Source organism: Benincasa hispida, chromosome 3 (genome assembly GCF_027475165.1).
Source record: "Benincasa hispida cultivar pf3 chromosome 3, pf3_genome.v1.1, whole genome shotgun sequence".
NCBI lineage: Eukaryota > Viridiplantae > Streptophyta > Magnoliopsida > Cucurbitales > Cucurbitaceae > Benincasa > Benincasa hispida.
The window spans coordinates 15,889,743-15,904,934 of record NC_143480.1 but is presented as its reverse complement, the minus strand read 5'-3'; the positions used below and the strand labels follow the sequence as shown (position 1 = coordinate 15,904,934).

The 15,192-nt window shown below is 38.2% G+C and overlaps 1 protein-coding gene across 1 annotated transcript; it reads right to left on the bottom strand.

The window, feature by feature from the left end:
• Positions 1–557: 557 nt before the first annotated feature.
• On the bottom strand, positions 558–14,968 carry LOC120073116 (trafficking protein particle complex subunit-like protein). Its single transcript, XM_039025740.2, has 9 exons — positions 14,419–14,968; positions 14,277–14,338; positions 14,035–14,149; positions 13,833–13,956; positions 13,267–13,347; positions 5,807–6,148; positions 4,204–4,370; positions 3,283–4,121; positions 558–2,697 (listed from the first exon to the last, which is right to left on the bottom strand). Exons 1-9 carry the CDS (start codon positions 14,766–14,768, stop codon positions 1,199–1,201), a joined length of 3,579 nt encoding a protein of 1,192 aa, XP_038881668.1. The 5' UTR covers positions 14,769–14,968; the 3' UTR covers positions 558–1,198.
• Between the last annotated feature and the right edge of the window lie 224 nt (positions 14,969–15,192).

Sequence of the window (15,192 nt, the reverse complement as noted above, 5' to 3'; positions counted from 1 at the left end):
TTTTGAAAGTTTAGAGACAATTTGTAATTTTAAAAGTTTAAGACCAAATAGATGAATAATTTGGAGGCTAAGTTTATAATTTAGACCATTTATTAAATACATAATTAAAAATTTGGAAAACAAATTATACGTCTCTTGAAGTTTAGTAATCTGTTTAGCATAATATATATATATATATATATATCAGAACAAAAAAAAAAAAAAAAGAAAAGAAAAGAAAAAGGAGGATATTAATTGTGAAGGAGGGGCTCACGTGGCCTGTTATCTGGTCTGTCGCTGCTACACGCTACACTGCACAAACAAAAACAACCTTCAGATTACACTTTCACATGGTATGGAGGTTGGCTTAATGCTCCTAAACCAAATCCCCTAATGGACCTTGTCCCCTTCCCAACCCCACATTCCCATCTTCGTTTCTTCTTTCACCATTTTTCCCTTCCCTCACAAATCATAATCTTCAATCAAATCTCTCCACTATATTAACTGTTCCTGTCTTCTACTTTCACAGATCAAAGTATTTTCTGCTGCTGCTGCTGCTGCTGCTAAGCAAATGAATCTAATCAGAATTCTACTGTTAGTATTAAAAAAAAATGAAGATACTCGTCCAAATAATACAATAAATCTATAATCATCGTCCTCTTTATAAACACAGCTAGTTTAAGTAACCAAAAGGGGTAAGAGTCTCCAACTCATAATAGTTGTGATTGGTGGAGTGGAAATGCCTGTAATGTTTCTTTATCCAATATTGGGTTGCTTTATCTTCTTCATGACAAAATTAATACATCCAAAGAGACCTTGGCTTCCTTTTATATCGTGATTCGCATTCGGACGCATTTGGTTTTGCAGGCATGGTTGTCAATGGACTAATCAGCTAGACGGTTGAGCCCACCATTAGTGAAGGCTGAAGTGCGATGGTGGTGATGATGATATGAAATGGACTTCCATTTTGTTTTTTTGGAAGGAAATACTTCCTCATGACAACGCCTCTTTTAACATATGACAAAGTCTCGTGTACCCAACTGCTGGCCTCGACAAAATCCGAGTCCCTATCGTCCCTCGTCTAGTTAGTCAGATATATGATTATCAGGACTTGAAATGCTAAAAAAAGCATCCCCCACATCAGTCCAGCTAATCAATCAGAAATATCAGAAGTTGGAATACTAAAAACATCCCCACGTCAGTCCAGAAGTCACTTCCTTCAAGAAAGGCTGGTAGATATTGGACCACAAGTCTCTGATCCTGTGTCTCCTTTGTCAGCCAACTCGCAGGGGGGTTTTGAAGGAAACACGAACACTGTAGATTCCGCCAATGAAGGCTGAAAGCTAGCAGAATATCTTGCTGAAGTTAAAGTAAATCTGGGCAACTGTAGCATACCTGAGGCCAAAGGAACCAGCTTGTAGCTAAGGACGTGCTCGGATTTAGGGAGTATTGAAATTGTATCATCATGAGAACCAGATATCACAAAACTCTGTACATCTGCTAAAGAAAACTTGATTTCCTGTAATAACTTTGATTGATTTTTAATCTTTATAAAGTAGGTGAATGGTTCTCCGAGGATGGCATAAGGAGGACTCTCCATGCACACAATTAAAGGCGAAAACTCTATATCGACATCTGGAAGCCTCTGCGTGGTTAAGACTGAAGGAATGTTAGAATCATAGTGGTCTTTAGTCCTTGAGTATCTTTTCCACCTAAGTAACACATTTCCTAACCTAAGCTTTGATGGATTTATCTCGGAAGTGACGGTGAAAACCTTCTTAAATTCTTCCCCAGCCATGAGAAGAGCTGGGTCTACAAGGTTACTGCTAGCACTTCTTATGGAACATGACTTTTCTTCAATCCCGTCATTATCTGCTTCAATTGACATGGATATTAGTTCCAAGGGGACCTCGGTGCAATTCCGGGCACTGGTCACCAGTATGCAAGTCTCGTTTAGGGGCAGAGATAATGACTGGTCAGCATGAGGGATTGCTTTAGTCCTTGAAAGCAACAACGGGTCCCGCCGGAAAGGCAGCAAAAAGTGATGACCAATTGTTACAGCAGGCTTGCCGTCAATCTGCAAGCTCCTGTGGACATTGATTTTTTGAGCATTTGGTTCATTGCCAAGTGGAGAATAGCCCAGGGATACATAAAGCATAATGGGCTTAGCTCGATGCCACTTAATTTGCAGTTTGCAGGACCAGGACTCTCCACTTTTTAGAAATGGAACAGAAATCAATCCAAAGGACTGCTTAATCTTCATTTCTTCATCGGAGATCAAATGTGATTCCGTATCATCTCCTGTATAAGAAATGCCAAGAAGCTCAACATGATGGCTATCAGAAACGTGTTCTGCTTCCCTTGGGCTAAACAAACCACCTCCTCGCACATCAACCAGGTTGATCTTCAACTCGCCAGCGTGGATATCAGGACCCTTGGAGATCACAGTTACAGGTACGATGAAAGTCTCTCCAACTAATGCAGGGGTAGAAGCACTTAAAGTAAGATCTACTTCTGGGTCAAGCTCTTCAACCTGGATTGCCTTCAGGCCAGAAAAGGCTAGAGCAGGATCCTTGGTTGGGAGCGTCTCCACATGATCTTCAAACTTCCAAAGAGGTAAATCATCCATTGAAACAGGGCTTTCAGCTCTGCAACATATTGTAAAGTTTGGCCGTATCTTTGCAATAACAGAGGTGCATTCAAGTTTCCCACTTCGATCTGAAGAAAATAAAAACATTAGTATGAACCTCAAAATTTTATAACCATAATACCATCAATACATATACATGCATAGCTAGCTGCCTGCTGACAAATATACATATGTATATCTCTCTCTCTATATGTATATATCAAAAACAGCAATCTACTAACAAAACCATCCTCTTGGACATCGACATTCAGAGGGAAAAAGACTGAAATGATTTGTATATTCAGAATCTAGTAAGATGAGAATATGATAACAATATCACATCTCTAATCATGCCAGGAGAAGCCTATAACACATGTCCAAGATTTCATCCCCGTCCAAATATATGCAGTATTTTGAAACAATTTTGACCCAAATTTATTTTTTTAAAAAATGGAAAAAAAAAAAAATGAAAATCATAAACACTTTCCGGAGCCATTATGAACATGATATAGAATCAAAATTCCCCTAGGCTTCATGGGCATACCAGAATCTCACCTCTGTTTTTTGGTATCAAATCAGATACTCTTTGATGTCTGTTTACTATTAAAAAGAAGGGAAAAAAGGCTAATATACTATTGAAATTCCAAGAACTTTTGAGAAAGAAACTAAATTACCAGATTTGATTTGATATGTCATTCGTAGCCATTTATTTGACGAAAGTGCAAGAGAAGAAGCCTGCTCAACTCTGTTATCATGTTGATCACCGTCTATCATAGCAGAAGGAAGTCTTTCAGCATTCATTATGATAAAGTTACACTCTGGTTGGTTAAAGTGAACTTCTAATTGATCAAGTTCAATAGTAAGGGGCAAGTGAGAAAGAAGTGACACAGTAATCAAAGTAGTCATGCCGGGCTTGATTACTTGATCATGAAAAGCAACTGAAGCAAGAAGTACCAATCTAAGAGGGCTCACTAGATCAATTTCAAGATGTACAGGATTGTCTCCCGTTACTTTGAGCTCTTTGCCATGTTCAACTGAGCCCAATACTGATTTTTCATGAACAAGATCAAATATTTCGTTGTGGATTTTTTCCCTCTGTTCTAGAGTTGCAGGGCCCACTGGGCAGCAATCTTGGGATCTGAGAGACAGCATATTAACATCAGATGATATGGGAAGTGCAGCCATTTCAAGAGAATACTCCAAATAATCTTTCACAATACCACGTTTCCTAGACAACTCTCGCAGGTAACCAAGGACTTCCCACAACAAAGTGGCCCATCCCTCTCTCCTATATAAACTTGCAACATTGTCAAAATGTTTTTTTGCATCTTCTAAATCATCCATCGCATAATGCTCTTTAGCTATCTGGAATGCAAAAAAGGAGCTCGTTCTCTGGGCTTTGGCATGACTGTACGACTCATAAGCTTTTTGGAGAAGAGTAATCATCTTCAAGGGATCTTGATGTTTTTTTTCTTCGGCAATGATATTATTCAAAAACTCTTTATCGGTAACACTGCATGTACGAGACATGTTAAAGTTTGGATATAACAATTATATATAAAAGAGGAATTGAGAATTTAGTTTTCAATACTCACGCTTGTATAACCATCACATCAACTTGTTCAAGTAACCTAGAATACTGGCCCACATATATTGATGGCACCAAAGGCTCGGTAGTTTTTTCCAATTCATCCGCATTAATATACATTGACGACATCAACTCAAAAGACGATCTCTTCTTCTTCAGGTAATTAGCAGCTAACTGTTTCAAGTGTAAATTTCTAGATCAAATACATTACCTTCCCAACTTGATTAAAGTTCACACAAATATTTATAGCTTACTTAGATTGCATGTTATAAAAAAAAAAAAAAAGATTAGATATGTTTTGGTATTAACCAATGCTATTCTAAATAAGTCACCTAGAAATGTGGTATTTTCAAGGCATCAAAAAGACAATACCCTGAATGCTCTAGGCTATCAAGAATACTGATGGGTATACGATTATTTATCTATTGAGACAAGCAATGCTCTAATAGCATAACTAAGTAAAAGAGGCATCACTTTTACAGAATGACAACAATCGGAAAGAAAGAAGGTGTAAGAGGTGGGGAGTCTTATGCATTTCAATGCTTTTCTTCCTTCTTTTTTTTTAAAAAAAAATTTATATATACACTTTTTCATGGGATCTTTTAAACAATCCTTAATAGTAATGGAAGACCCAGTATCGCAAATCTAATAAAACCCCAAGACAAATCTGATAGACCCCCAATAATTAGAAGATATGAAAAGAAGACAAAAAAGAAGAATGAAGATAAGGGCCTAAATGTAATTGAGAAAAAAGAATCAAAGTAGTTACAAGGACCAACAAATCTGTAAAATGGTTAGTGGTGGAAAGTTGTTAGAGGAGAGAGAGTGAGGTAACAAATAGTATATGAGTAGAGAATTTGAGGGGAAAGGGGTATCGAAAATCTATTTTGTAGCTGAGGGCTGTATCGAGGGGGAGGAAATTTCAACCTTCCTAGGCTATGAGAGCCTAAATAGTTGATAAATAATATAGAACGTATCAAAATCATATTGGAACCTTATATTGTTGAGTTAAGAACATTTGCTGACAGATATAGTCTGACATGCCTACATTGGTGTGTGTGTGTGGGGGGGGGGGGGGGGGGGGGGGAGGAGGGGGGTGTAAGAACTTTGGTGCTTGTCTAATGTAATTCCAATAATCACAGGAATGAATTGTTTGATTTTTCATAAACTTTAAGCTGACCAATATAGTCTGACATGTCTACATTCAGGCAAAGATTACATAAAGAAAACAAATTGGAAGAACTACAAGTAGCAACTTTCTTGAGTCTCCAAGAAGCAACCTACAGATACTTATTCTGAATCTCAAAAAATATTCTCATTTCAGATTGGCTCTTAAAGATTCAGTGATGACTTTTTGAAACTGAATTGACAGCAGTGCGAACGGACAGGAAAGTGATTAGCTTTAAATGGCTTTAACGGGCATAAGAGGCAGAACTTCTTGGGCACCATGTTTATTGTTATAAAATTATTTTAGAAGTGCTTCTCAAAATCAAAAAGAAAAATATTGAACAAAATTATGAGGCAAGAAACGAGGTAACAATCATTCCATTAAGATAACAACTTAATGCATAAAGGTTACTGGAAGTAGAAATATAAAGGAGGGATTATACCTGATAGTAATAAGCGGGATAAAACTCCCATTCCGTTAAAGGCTTGTTTCCAGTGCCTAGACCCATTGATGGGATGGTAAGACTCATTGCTGAGCTTGTCTCTAGCAACTCTGCGAATACCAAGTATTGTCTACTCATCCATTCCCAGTGAAGAAACTCTGTATCTGGCTCTCCAACTAGCCTACTGTACAAGGTAATGTGTTGGCGGAACCATGTCACTGCTTCAGTGACCTTTCCACTATGCAATAACAAGGTTGATATCTTAAAGTGTAACTGCTCTGCAATGGTTTTAACCTCAACCAACCGCTGAATTGATAGTGACCTTGATGGTATCCCTGAAATCTGCACAGAATAAGCAATGTTTAATGGTGGAAATAGACAATGAGTAACCCCTCCATCCCTCTCAAAATACAGATACTATGCGTACGGCAACAAGAGTCATTCAAAGAAGTTGAGTTGCATCCGATTAACATATCTATAGCAATAACTGAGGTGTAATCTACTCAAAATTAGAATCTTAACCTCCCATGAATTTTCCAATTACAAATCTTGTCAATTCAGTAATAGTCTTTGTGGAATTACCCAAGGTACCAATAAAGTAGTCAAATTCCACAGTTTTTTTTTTCTCCAATGACAAATCAAGCTTACATTGAGCAAAATTATACAAGGGAATACTAAAAACAAAACAGCCCTACAAGAGGATAATGATGTATCTTATATTTGGTTTATAGTTTGGTCTTTTGAGTTTTTACCTTAGTTTTATGTCTTTTATGTCATTTAAATAATCTGTAAACCAGTTACCTTAATAACCAGTTAAATTAGTTAATCGTTTAGGTTGTAATCCATGCCTATAAATAGGGGCTGGATCCTTCATTTGAAAGTGAATAATATACTTGTTTCTTTAAATTCCCTTTGGTTTTTACACCAAATTGGTATCAGAGACAGAAGATCTGAATCTGATGGCGGGCAAGAAGCCTACGAATGGCAGCAACCCCAAAACTTCAGAAAAAGAAGCAGCTCCATCTGCTGCCCTATCACCAAGGGCTTTGACAAGACACGTGCAGTCCGTTGAAGAATCCATTGATGGTATTCACCGGCTTTTGGAGAGAATGTCAGTTTGTATGGAAGAAATTGCTACTAGTGTGGCATCGATTCAGCAGCCTAGATTGCAAGAAAATCAACCAAGAAACATGGACCGACCTCAAGATCACCAGAATATTGACATTCAACGACAGGTTGATCCCAGAAATGTTCAAGAACTACCAGTAGTTATCCAAGAAAGACCAAGAACACAAGCATACCACCAGAGATATACTACCAAAACAGTGATTCATCGGGCGAAGAAGAAGAAAACATGGAAACGCAGACGGGATGTTGGAGAGCCGGGGCTCATCATCATCAACAACATCATCCTCCAGGGGAAATAAGTGAATACAGAGTCAAATTGGACATCCCAACCTTCGATGGTAAACAAAATATAGAAGTGTTTTCGGAGTGGTTGAAAAACGTGGAAGGATTTTTCAAGTATGCGAATACCCAAAATCATAAGAAGGTTCAATTAGTGGCCCTCAAATTTCGTGGGGGAGCATCGGCCTAGTGGGAACAAGTTGAAGTAAACCGATTTAGGAGTGTTAAAAACCCCATCACAAGCTGGGAAAGGCTGAAGCGTATGATGAAAGAGAGATTTCTGCCAAACAACGATGAACAAATTCTCTCTAATCAGTACTAAAACCTCAAACAAGGAAGAAGGACAGTGGCTGAATACACTGAAGAATTCCACCGATTGGGTGCGAACTAACCTAATAGAGAGTGAACATCACTTGATCGCTAAATTCGTAGGTGGCCTACACACGGAGATTCGAGACAAGGTAAAGCTCCAACCCTTGGGATTTCTCACTGATGTGATTTCTTTGGCAGAAACCATCGAAGAGATGAATGAAAATCAATCCAAAAGATTTGGTAGAAGAAATCAGTGGGAGACCTCATCAAGCACTTCAAGAAAAGTGGTCACGATTGCATCCAAGAACCAGGATCCAAATATTCAAGAACACATAATCAAGAATCAAGAAACTCTCAAAGAAAAGCACAAAGAGTCAGCTACTGAGAATACAACAAAAAAAAGACAGCCAATCCATGCGGCAGATCCACTCTTGGTAAGTGTTTTCTATGTGGGTAAGACAGGACATCTATCTCATAATTGCCCAGAAAGAAGGACGGTGGCCATGGTAGATGAAGAGAATGATCAAGAACAAGAACCTAAGGAAGAAACAGAGAAAAGAATTGATCTTTTGGAACCAGACAGTGGCAATCCACTCACTTGCGTTGTTCAACGGATTTTACTCACCCCAAAGACTGATCAAAGCACACAACGTCACTCATTATTTAAAACTAGATGCACGGTAAAAGGAAAAATCTGCAACATGATCATAGATAGTAGCAGCTCTGAAAATATAGTCTCCAAGAAGCTTGTACAAGCCCTCAACCTCAAAGTAGAGCCTCATCCAACCCCATACAAGGTCAGTTGGATCAAAAAAGGAGGAGAAGCTCAAGTAACCGAGACTTGTACAGTTCATTTTTCCATTGGCAACAACTATAAAGACCAAATCGTGTGTGATGTTATTGAGATGGACGCTTGTCATATCCTTTTTGGGACGTCCTTGGCAATAGGATATGCAAGCTACTCACAAAGGACGCGACAACACTTATGAGTTCTCTTGGCATAGGAGAAAAATAGTCCTCTTACCAATTACCAAGACTCAAGAATCTTCGAAAGATACAAAGGGCAGCTTTTCAGCATCCTAAATGGCAACCAATTCCTTAGGCAACGTGAGGAGATGATGTGGGGATTAGTTGTGAAAGGAGAATCACAATCCCACTAGAACAAACAATTGCCGGAGCCAATTCAAGAACTATTCCAACAGTTTCCAAACATCATACAAGCTCCCACGGGACTTCCCCCACTTCGTGATATCCATCATCAAATCGACTTTGTTCCAAGAGCTCCACTTCCAAACCTTCCACATTACAAAATGAGCCCCCATGATTACAAAATTTTACATGATCATATCCAAGATCTGTTAGCAAAAGGATGCATTCAGCCAAGCATCAGTCCTTGTGCTGTTCCAGCACTCCTAACACCAAAAAAAGATGGCAGTTGGCATATGTGTGTAGATAGCAGAGCCATCAATCGAATCATCATAAAATACGGGTTCCCCATTCCTCGGATTGGTGATCTTTTGGACCAACTAGGAGGAGCACACATTTTTTCTAAACTTGACCTTCACAGTGGCTACACCAAATTTGGATCAAACCAGGGGACGAATGGAAAACTAGCTTCAAGACGAATGAAGGCCTATTTGAATGGCTTGTCATGCCCTTTGGCCTCTCAACCGCACCCAGCATGTTTATGCGGCTTATGAATAAGGTTTTTCTTCCACTTCTTAACAAGTTTGTGGTAATTTATTTTGATGATATTCCTGTATTTAGTACTACCAATGAGGAACATATCAAACACTCACATACTGTTCTATTTATTTGTCCAAAAATCAGCTCCACATAAACACAAAAAAGTATGCTTTTTTAACCACTGAAATTTCTTTTCTTGGGTTCATAATCTGGCACAATGAGATCAAAGTAGATCCTAGAAAGGTAGAAGCAATATCAAATTGGCCAACTCCAACAAACATAAAGCAAATACAATCATTCTTAGGCCTAGCTTCTTTTTATAGAAAGTCTATTAGAAATTTTAGTACCATAACCTCCCCTCTTATCGATTGCCTCTGAAAGAATAACTTCCAGTGGACTCAAGAACAAGACAATAGTTTCCACACCATCAAGGATAAACTATGTAATAGTCCTGCTTTAAAATTACCTGATTTTACCTTACCTTTTCAAGTGGCAGTCGATGCTTGTGGGGTGGGTATTGGAGCAGTGTTACCTCAAAACAATCACCCAATTGAATTTTTTAGCGAGAAACTCACCCCAGCCAAACAAAATTGGAGCACTTATGTGCAGGAATTTTATGCATTAGTTAGAGCACTTAAGCAGTGGGAACACTACCTACTGTATAAAGAATTTATCCTCCTTACTGACCACTTCTCTTTGAAGTATTTACACTCTCAAAATCAAGTTAACAGGATGCATGCTCGATGGCTAGCATTTCTACAAAGATTTGATTTCGTGATTAAGCACCAAGCGGGTAAAGACAACAAAGTTGCTGATGCCCTCAGTAGAAAAGGAGAACTATTAACGGTTTTGGCTGGACAGGTCACTACTTTTCATCACTTTCGAGACCTCTACCCAACCGACAGTGATTTTGGTACAATCTGGTATAATTGCTCTAACAATATTAACACTAGTTATTTCCATATCTTTGATAACTTCTTATTCAAAGGTGATTGTTTATGTATTCCTCACACATCGGAGAAGCACTCATTAAAGGCCTACACTGTGGCGGTCTAGCAGGCCACTTTGAATTACCAAAACCTTTGAACTACTTTCTTCTCAATTTTATTAGCCCCAACTTAGAAAAGACGTTCATAATTTTGTTAAACGATGTTTTATCTACCAAAGCCAAAAGGACTTCCACCAATGCAGGCTTATATACTCCACTCCCAACCCCAACTTCTACATGGGAGGACCTTTCAATGGATTTCGTCCTTGGTCTTCCAAAAACCCAGAATGGATATGAATCTGTAATGGTTGTTGTGGACAGGTTTAGTAAGATGGTCCATTTCCTTGTAAAAAATCACATGATGTTGTTTATATTGCTAATCTTTTCTTCAGGGAAGTAGTCTCTCCATGACATTCCAAAAACAATATTTTCCGACAAAGACGTCAAATTTCTCGGCCACTTCTGGAAAACTAGGAAGTTCCATACCTCACTCAAATATAGTACAACAAGTCATCCACAAATGAACGGACAAACGGAAGTTACAAATCAATCTTTGGAAAATTTAATACGGTGTTTGAGCGGCGAACATCCAAAACAATGGAACCTAGTACTTGCCCAATTTGAATTCGCATTTAACTTCATGAAGAACATATCAATAAGGAAGTGTCCCTTTGAAATTGTTTATACTAAACTCTCCTCTTTAACAGTAGATCTTGCTCAACTTCCTTCTTCTTTTGAAGCTAACGGCAATGCTGAGGAGATGGCAGAAAAGATTGTTTGCCTGCACCAAGATGTCCAAGCTAACATTGAACATGCCAATTCATCTTACAAAAAAGCTACTGATCAACACAGAAGATTACAACAATTCAGTGAAGGTGACTTAGTGATGATCCATCTTCGCAAAAGCAGATTTCCAACAGGGACATACAATAAACCGAAGAACACGAAGCTTGGACCCTTCAAAATTCTTCGAGCATATGGAGCCTGTGCCTATCACTTGGACCTTCCTTCAGATCTTCACATCAATCTTATTTTTAACGTAGTAGACCTTCACCCCTACAATGCTCCTGATAGTTTTCAGCTGTCCACATAATGTCGAGGGCGAAATTTGTTCTTCGGGGGATGGAATATGACACATCTTATATTTGGTTGTTGTTTAGCCTTTAAGTTTTTACCTTAGTTTTGTCTTTTATGTCTTTTAAATAATCTATAAACCGGTTATCTTAATAACCGGTTAAATTAGTTAGTTAATAGTTTAGGTTGTAATCCATGTCTATAAATAGGGGTTGAATTCTTCATTTGAAAGTGAACAATATACTTGTTTCTTTAAACTCCCTTTGGTTTTCACACCAGATAAGACCTAACTAATAATTTAAAAAGAGAGAGAGAGAGAGAGAGAGAAAAGTATAAAATTGTAACCAGAGAGACCAAGGCCCACGAAAAAGAAGCCCAACTTTTATGTCCTTCGCATATCTTTTAACCCTCTAAAAATTCTATTATTCCTCTCAAGCTAGATACCCCGTTAAAATAAATAAATAAATGAACATTCATGTCTCCCAAAGGAGTTTACCCTTATCTCGAAAAAAGGATTCGAAATAGCTTCCTCTATCATGGAACAATAGACTTTATAATGAACCAATCAGACCCCAAAAGAAGCCCAACTCTAGTCCCAATTGCCCAACAAACTGACTGCCTCAAAAAATATAATCAAGATACTCTCATGCTTGCCTACATGACGCATACTACAAACCCAACAATAAGGTAGAATGTTTCCAGATACAATACAGACTAAGGTGTTAACTTTCCCATAAGAACTTGCCACAAAGAAATTGGCATTTTTGGTGCGAGAGAGGAGAAATTAAAGACACTGAGAAAGGGAGAAGAAGGGTCACATAACAAGTGGAAAAAGAACGGGATAAAAAACCCTTGAAGGATTAAGGTTCTAAAGACACATGTCCCTCCTCCCAAGACTCAAATGAATATTGCCTACAGGCCAAGGAAGAGTAATTGCCTTTGTTGTGTCTCTTTATCTAACAGAAGTTATAGAGGCTCAAAGTGATATAGAAATAGAAGAGAGTCCATCAGATATGAACAAGAACAAAAGAAATGTCGTCTCTGCTCACAAATGTGGTACGATTAAGGGAACACAGCACAAAGGGATTTATATTCCACCCAACAATCCTCTCAAAAGTAGACATCCATTATGTTCCTTACTAACTCATCTGTCCAATAGGTGCTACCACAAGTTTCCAAGATTGCATGTTAAGTTCTTTATCTAACAGGTTATCCACGATTAGGTTAAGATTAGATCGACTCTCAAGAAAGTGTCTTGTGGTAATAGGCCCATTTTGTTACATCCTCTGTCGGCAGGCAAAGGAAGACCTGGATCATATCCTTTGGAGTTATCCTGTGTGCACTTTGTGTGGAGTTATTTTTTGGATGTGTTTGGTTTAAAGTTAGCCAATCATAGAGATTTGTTTGGGATGATTGAAGAGTTCTTTCTGTATCCACCATTGGAGGAGGAGGGTTGTTTCTTGTGGTTTGTTAGGATGTGTGCTTTACTATCAGATATGTGGAAGGAGAGGAACAATAGAGTAGTTAGAGGGTTGGAAAGGGATCCAAGTGATGCCTGATCTCCTATTAGATTCTATGTTTTTCTTTGGGGTTTAGTGACAAAGGCTTTTTGTAATTACTCGATAGGTCTTATTTTATAGAATTGGAGTCTTTTCTTTAGTTCCTTTCCTTTTTCTAGGCTTATGTTTTTGCATGCTCGTGGGTTCTTTCATTTTTTTCTTCTCAAAAGTAGTTTTTTTTCCTTTAAAAAAAAAAAAAAGTTTCCAAGATTGCTAATTGTAGTTGAAGTTCTATTGCAGCCAAGGAAAAGCAAGAACAAGGAAATACTAGATCTGATGTACTACTTAACTAAGATTTAAGAAAATAAAGCATAAAAAATGAAAAGAAAAAGAAAAAAGAAAAAAGTATATGACAATAATAACCCGAAAGAAAGCATCTCTCAACGAGCATCAGTGAAAGAAAAGGGAAGTTAACGACGTAAATGATCGTATACCTCCCACAACTTGTTGTAAGCATCCTCATAAAACCGTAGAGCTTCAATCCAGTCACTTAGGAACTCTGCATAAACGGCAGCCTAGCACAGGATGGCATTAAAAAAAATCAAGTCCAATCCAACAACTCAAAGAACATTATATGCAATCATAGAATTTCTGTATACGGTGCAATAGGGAAAAGAAATGAGGTGCTGTTGCCAACTTGTGGGTAAAAAATTGCCAAACTCGCACCTTCCTGATGTTAGAGTACATTGTACTAAATAGAGTCTTATTCTTTTATCACAATTCTTTTTTTAACACGTGAAACACTTGAGAAAGCCTAAAATGGTAAATCTTTGAAGAAAGTCTATTTTCTAAGAATTTTTAGGGTGCATTGTTTATCATCAAGACCCTCTTCAGATATGTCTCGTCCTTAATATTGGCAGAGGTGACTGAATAATGTTGTCATGGATCAGAGCCAGTCAAATTGCCATTCTCAAGTAAAAATCCGTCTAATAGAAATAAATTGTTAAATATACTTTATGAATCATCTAAAAGGTTTGCTTACTGAGAGAGGAGAACTTACTTTAAAGCAATACCGAATATTCAACTCAGTGTAATTGTAAGTCCTCTTTTCAATACGTGTTTTCACCTTCCTTCCTTCATCTTTATAGTATGTAGTTGCTAGTTCTGAGAAGAAGTTCCGTAACCTGCGCAGGGGTGTTACAGATAATAATAATAATGACGAAGTTGCTACTTTTCAAGGAAAGAAAAGGTAAATGAAATACCTGTGAAGGGATTGCATGAGTTCCGAAGCATCGTTAGGTTTAACAAAGACGACATATTTTGAGTCCACTTCAGCACGTTTGCGTAAAGCAATCATTCGATCCTCGTTGATATCATCTGCAGTGGAAACCTTAAATGTATACATAATACAAATGGAAAGAAGTAACAAACGCTTCCATCAGGGGTTCCTACCAAAATTAACAAAGGAGAAGAAAAAAGGAACAGCCGTGGAGATTGAGTATACCTTTGGAATCGGAATGGACAATAATGACAACTAGTTTGATGTTCCTGGTACGAGTCACAGCTCTGCAAATCAAATGCAATTTATTTCAGATAAATTTACTATAACAATTAACAGAGAACAGCGAGAGGTGATAAGGAAGTACTTAAGGTGATCGAGATCGGAGCAGAGCTGAAGCCACTGGGCAGGATCGCCGGAAACATGATGAGAGGGGAAAAGAGCAGCAACAACAGCAGGAACCTTGGTCCGATGCTTAAGAAGCCAATCCCTCTTGAAGATACCGGGAGGGGGAGTGGAAAGAGGAGGTTCAGAGGGGTCTTTGGGGGAAGGAGGGAGAAGAAAGGAGATCTTGGAGAGGTCGGGGAAGGCGAGGGTGTGGATCGGAGGCTGGTCGGAGAGGAGGTGAGTGGAGATGGTGGGGTGAAGGTCGGGGCATCCGACGAGGGAAATCAGCCTCACGGGTGGAGTCTGAAGCTCTTCCGGATAATTCTGCATTCTTCTTCTTCTTCAAAGGAGTTCTTTGGGAGTTCTGGTATGGAGAGAGATGGCGGATCTAGCACTGTTGCGCCATTGTTGTGGAATTGACGAACTCACGAGTGAACGCTCAAATTGGAGACCGTCAGATGTTAATTAAGTGCCGTCGTGCCGATTCGCCTTTAAAAAAATTAATAATAGTAAATCATTAATTATAATATATATGGTTATTTTCGAATTGACTTATTTATAAATATAATAAATATTTAGGAGCCAAGGAAAACATTTATTTATGTTTTTTAAAAACATTTTTACTCTTAAATTTAGGAGCTAAACCTCATATTTAATGCTAGTTTTTTAGAAAAAAATAGGAGGATTCGACCTAGGGACCTCATAGTATATATATGTGTGTGTTGAGTTATGTTTGCTATAGATATTTAATGTT